This window comes from Schistocerca cancellata, chromosome 2 (assembly GCF_023864275.1).
Source record: "Schistocerca cancellata isolate TAMUIC-IGC-003103 chromosome 2, iqSchCanc2.1, whole genome shotgun sequence".
Classification (NCBI taxonomy): domain Eukaryota; kingdom Metazoa; phylum Arthropoda; class Insecta; order Orthoptera; family Acrididae; genus Schistocerca; species Schistocerca cancellata.
Genome location: NC_064627.1, coordinates 28420239 through 28426677, shown reverse-complemented (window position 1 = coordinate 28426677; position 6439 = coordinate 28420239). Strand labels below are relative to the sequence as shown.

The 6439-nt window shown below is 42.7% G+C and overlaps 1 protein-coding gene across 1 annotated transcript in view; it reads right to left on the bottom strand.

Annotated features, from left to right (window-relative positions):
• Positions 1-378: 378 nt before the first annotated feature.
• Positions 379-6439, bottom strand: part of LOC126150401 (PDF receptor-like) — a 452937-nt gene continuing 446876 nt past the window's right edge. The window contains exon 14 of the mRNA XM_049915875.1: positions 379-550. Coding sequence (XP_049771832.1) covers positions 379-550 — 172 coding nt within the window. The remainder of the gene's footprint in view (positions 551-6439) is intronic.

The window sequence follows — 6439 nt, the reverse complement described above, 5'->3', positions numbered from 1 at the left end:
GTCTGCCTCTTGTGACATCCAGTGGTCCATTCAACACTACATAAGGGTATCTGGATATTTTTGATCAGACGGTGACATTGTGGTAGATGTGCAGGGATGAAGAGAATCGGTCTGGACAGAGTAAGGTAGAGAGTCTTCTCGAACCGGTCTCCGGACTGAAGACCACAGTGACAAGAACAAAGTCTCCATTTCTCAATGTCTTAATACTTTAACTCAGAAACCATTATGAGTGCGAAACTTTTGTTGCGATACCAATCACAGCTGTTATATGGATGCTACTCTTTCCGTGTCATGTTGCTAACCATACTATGAGCCCAGCTCTGAGAAATGAGTGAGTTGTTAGGAGACTGCAGGTTGTCACAAGCCACGTGCCGGCAGCTACGTGGTGTACGTGTTGACAGGCAGGTGGCACGTACCAGTGGAGGGCCTGGTCGTGATGCTGCTGATGCGCCGTGGTTCCACCACAGACCCCACCACCACCTGCTCTTTCTCCATCTCGTCCTCACAGTCCTCGCCGTCTCCTTTCTCGTCGGCACGACATTTTCTCTTCCTGAAAATATCACCAGAATTTCAGGTTCAAATGGTTCAAATGGCTCTGAGCACTATGGGACTCAACTGATGAGGTCATTAGTCCCCTATAACTTAGAACTATTAAACCTAACTAACCTAAGGACATTACAAACATCCATGCCCGAGGCAGGATTCGAACCTGCGACCGTAGCGGCCTTGCGGTTCCAGACTGCAGCGCCTTTAACCGCACGACCACTTCGCCCAGCTCAGAATTTCAGTTTTACAGTTAATTTAACATACTTACCAAGGGCTTAAGAATACACCCAACATCACAGTAGACTGGATATTTTATATGAGTACACCAGCATCTACTCTGACAATTCACAATTCATTTGCTACTCTCTAAAACCATGCAAAATGAAACTGAAAGTGAAATTTTATTTAAAACGATTTATTTAAATGAATATAAAATTGTAATATACTGCATTTTCGAATTGGACATAAAAAGTGTATAATAATGTCTCCTCGTTTCACTCAGATTCGTAATCCCAATATATAATGGTGAGAAGGTGAAATATTCATGCATCAATAACATACTACATGCACCCAGTAATATTCAATTTAAATCTTACAAGTGGTTTTATAGCTATTAAAAACTCACAACCCGAAATTCTCAGGACTACTATTACTCTGCTTATTCCATTTAAAAAACGTGCTGTACTAAAAATATATTATTATTAAATAATTATTTTCTGCATTTTAGTCTTGTGTGTTATTTTTTCACTGAATATTAAACATACTGATGTGATTATAAGAAACATTGTGTTAAATTTCATGTTTATTTCAGTGTCTTTTCACATGATAATGAATTAAATAGAACAGTGTTATATCTACACATTAATAATACAGCAACCTGTTTAATTGTTATTTTCTTAAAACATGAAGTAACAGGCAAGCAAAATTTATTTTATATGATTCTCAATTACATTTTTGTCTCATAACTGTCTCTATGCCAATGGCTTTGCTCTTGTACACGTGTCTCACATGGAGCTCCTCCTCTCCCACTCTCTCTCTCTCTCTCTCTCTCTGTCCCTTCCCTCCTCCATCATCCCTCTCTTTCAGTCTCCTCATCCTCCTGTGTTTGCTCTTCTCATCTTCCCTTGTCCTAATGTCCATGTCCTCCTGCACCCCTCCCCCACTTTTCTCAGCTGTGCCCATCCACAGATATAACCCTGGAATGCATTCCAGTACTAACCACACAATAGAGTGGCTTTGCAAGGCAGCCTAGATGTCAGGCACCACCAGCCTTTTTCACCCCCAACCTTGATAACAGACCGCAAGAAAAAACTTGTCGATGTTGCATTATCATTTAGTTCCGACCTAAGTTTAAAATTTCAGGTGTCTAGCTTAAGAGAAGTTCGTTTAAAATCAATTGCAAAATTTGTTCTGAACAGAAAGGTGCAACAAAGAAGTGAGCTAGTAGAAAGTTGGTAAAATATCATTATTCGTACAGAAATCAGATCTACTGCAATGAGTCAAAGCTGTAACATTTTTGGCTTTGAGAGCCACACTCTTCGTTTCCTCATTTCACATCTCAACTGAGTGAAGATGCAATAGATGATGCTCGATTATGAAAAGTGAAGCAAGGTACAGAAAACAAATGGTACTACAAGTATACCCAACGTGTGAAATTGCGCCACCTATATGCTGTTCAGATGTAATTAGTTGCTATTATAAAAAATGAATCAATTACCCTCCGGTTAGCTTGCCAAATCCCATATTTTGATTCATTAATTATTGCTAAAGCTTAATTCAGATTTGGTGTAATATAATAGTGGAAAATCTATTAATAATATGCGATCACAGACGCACGGAATTAGCCGAAGCGGTCTAAGGCGCTGCAGTCATGGACTGTGCGGCTGGTCCCGGCGGAGGTTCGAGTCCTCCCTCGGGCATGGATGTGTGTGTTTGTCGTTAGGATAATTTAGGTTAAGTAGTGTGTAAGCTTAGGGACTGATGACCTTAGCAGTTAAGTCCCATAAGATTTCACACACATTATTTTGCGATCACAACATAGTCAACACTTCAATTTAGTGTCAATTTTTGGGGAATATCTGAGCAACGAGAACGAGCCAAATCATTTGGTGTGCCATCGGCTTCGCGCTGCATGACGGCCTTGCAAATCGGTACGCGCTAGACATTTCAGTATTTAGTAGAGGGACCAAACAGTCAGTCGTTAGAGGAAGTGCCGAACAATAAGGTTGAACGGATATCAGTGCGCTTTCAAGAGCGAAACTCTGCATGTAATGAAGACATTAACTGACCTTAGTATGTGTCATCTGATTTGTGAGACGTTTACCGTATTTTCTACCATCTTTAACAGTGTTTAGGGAACAATGTATATAAATAATAAGGATGACGAGTACTTTTTCTGTCACGCAATTTCTCTTTGCACATTTCTGTTCTGTGTGATACAATGTGCATAATCTTAAGATCAAATGACATTCAAATAAACCTCAGAACATATCAGTTCATAAAAAGTCAGCCTTAGCCAATTTGTTAGTACTTCCAGTACGGCCCAATAGCATGAGCTGTGGACCCGTGATGCACGTTTACCTTTCTGATGGTACTGGAACATCACTTTCAGAATCTAGGCTGGTGGATGATTTTAGAAATTCTGAGTTTTCCTTTGATGCAGCAAGACTCAACTAGGCCCCTTAGGAGTCCCGTTGCATCAGTGTAGATGGAGAGACGTAGCGTCATTTGTGGTAACACAGAGAAATGAATAGCAAACATACTTGCTCTGATGAGTGGCTTACATCATATTCAATAGCGACGACAGTGTATCTCAAACACATGTGTTTAGCGAGGATCGACGTGATGGACACGAAGCAGAGACAGTAATAAGATGGGATTAAGAAAGATTTGTCGGCTAACCCCCATTTTATTCAAACTGTACATCGAGCAACAAGTAAATATCACTAAAGAAGACTGCGGAAGATGAAAAGAAGTTCGATAAAATGAAACAAAACTCCAAGGTTCGCCAATGGCACTGTAAAACCTGTCATAGACTGGAAAGGACTTGGAAGAACTGTTCAACGGAATGATGAGCCCCTTGAAAAGAGGTTATAAGCACCATAATTCAGCTGAAAGTGATTCTGTTTTCAGTAACCAAAAGAATTAAGAATTAATTGTACTGGAAGTTGGATAAAGACACCTAAGATTATTAACAGGACATCTGCAGGACGTGTTGCTGTCTACTTTACATAGTATTCCTACTGCTCCCATCTGACGAATGACTTTATTTGGTTTAGATGTCCTGCCTCAAAAGATTATTCCACAAGACGACACAGAGTAAAAGTACTCACACTAACCAAATCTTCTCGTCTTTTAGATAAAAGCAGGGTGAACTGTGTCTATTGATTAGTTTGTTTCCGCGTTGGCTCTATTGAAACCTATTATCCAATAGGACAGGAAAGAATTCTACAGATAGTGTTCCATTTGGTGTATGACCGCTAACGTCCACTTCTGGTACCAGCACATCTTTCTAGACCATATAAGTTTGCAGACTTTCGTTGCCGTGATGATAAATGTGTCATGTTCCCCTTCCTTCTTCCTCACAGCTCAAAGTTTCAATCACTGTGCTGGGACCCCATTCGAGACTCCACTGTGTCCCTGGATGGCTAAACGCTATACAGAGAGAGAGCTGCATTCGCTTACAAAAGGCTATTTTCCCGCTCCTTTTCCGAAAAGTAGAGTTCCTGGGTAAATAAAACTTCAGGCTGCTATTGGTGGGCCATTGTCATTGGTGAATATTGAAAACCGATACTTACAGGGAGGTGGAATCAAAAACAATGTGCCATCCCTGCTGTTCCCTGATAGCTGTTTCTGTGCCTTGCTCTCCGTGGCTGGTTGTTTACTTCCATGACAGGCAGTAGCAACGACGACGGAAATCTGTAGCCGTCATCTCTATCGAGATATTTTACCCATTCTTGTTTATTTAGACTGCTGAACGGACGTTTACAAATATTACTTTTGTGGCTAGCAAAGGTATATTCCGAAAATCCATAATCGATCACATTCTACTTAGGCGCTCTACTACCGATGATTTTATCTTTTGTTGTTTACTGAGTCCTTGTATTGTCCTTACTGTTTCGTCGATAAGGATTCTGCCTATATGCCCGGTTATTCTAATCACAAACGCTAACCTAACGCGATGTGCAGGAGGTAGCTCGTCCGTATTCTTTGCATGGTTATTACAGTTTAAATTGAAGGTACTATGTACGGAAAGGTCACCATAGTCATTGGCTATCACTGTTTCCGTAAAGAAGTCCAGCTATGATCGCAACCACTGATGCGGGATGATAGTGAAGGCAGTCTTTCTAAAGCAGCCTGCTTTTGGGCTGTATTGTGGTCCTAAGAAGCGTCTAGAGACAAGTTTGCATTGGTCGGTTTCCCATACACTCCGTGCCTTATTGTCAGGTTTTTTGTACATCAGCATGTGTACGAACGCAAGGCCTACGTCACTCTCCAAATCCACGGTGAAACCCATTTTCGAATTACTGCTTTTCGGAGAATCGTAGAATTTATGTATCTCTTACATGTTGTGTGGCCTTGTATCGTCGCCAGCGAGATGATTTAAGTTCCACATATGTAAACGCCTTACGTGCGAAATATTCCATTAAAATTTTCGGTTGCTACAGGCGACCAAAGCCACACCATAGAAACTCCATCACACTGTACATAAAATTCGCCCTTGTCCATCCTTAAAATAACTAGACTGCAAACAACCAAAAGAAAATCAGTACACCTGGAAAGACATCAGTTTTGATCCGATGACGGCATATGCGACCTGGGGGATAGTAGATGTACTGATAACGGTTTCAACATCACCTGCCAACATATACCGAAGGGGCACAGCTACCACAACGCCATCTGTGTCTAGGGAACGCTCACAGCCAGAAGGCTCCATGTGATGCAAACGTATGAAGCAAGCAGGCAACCATGCCATGGAGACGGACACGACCTTCCTACAGCCAAATGAGCGAGTTTGAAAGGGGTCAGACTGTGGCCCTCCGAGTGGCTGTACGGTCCTTTAGAAGAATTGCTACCCTAGTTGGAGGTACTGCGTCAGCTGTGCAACGATGCTGGTATCAGTGGTCAGGTGAACATTCTCACACCCGTAGATGAGGTTCTGGACTTTCTCACAGCACAGACGCTCGCCAAGATCGTCGCATTTGAAGGGCAGCAGTGGTAGACTACAGCTACCACAACACAGGTAAGAGGGTTTTTGAGCACAGACGTGTCAACACTACCTGTTTCGAACCACTTATTAGCAGTGGGGCGCACACCCCTAGCCCGTCTTCCACTCGTGCTACGGCATCGACGTGCACAGCTCTAGCAGTGTTGTCAGAGAACCCTTGGAAGATGGAATAGCGAGCCGTGGTCTTCATCAATGAAAGCAGACTCGGCTTGCACAGAAGTGTTGGTCGTTTGTGAGTACGACGCTGAGCTGCTGAGCGCTATTTGTAGAGCGCATTCGTCCAAGACACTCTGACCTAATGGTATCGGGTGCGATAAGCTAAAACTTCCCTTCGCCTATGGTGGTTCTGGACTCGCATTCGGGAGGACGACGTTTCAATCCCACGTCCGGCCATCCTGATTTAGGTTTTCCGTGATTTCCCTAAATCACTCAAGGCAAATGCCGGGATGGTTCCTTTGGAAGGGCACGGCCGACTTCCTTCCCCTACCTTTCCTAATCCGATGAGACCGATGACCTCGCTGTTTGGTCTCTTCCCCCAAACAATCCCATCCAATCCAATGGTAGTTCTGGATGGGACGTTTACCGGCGCTCGGTACGTACAGAAAGTTGTTGAACCCGTTATTTTCGCGTTCTTGCTACTTGAAGATGTTTTGTTCCAACAGGATA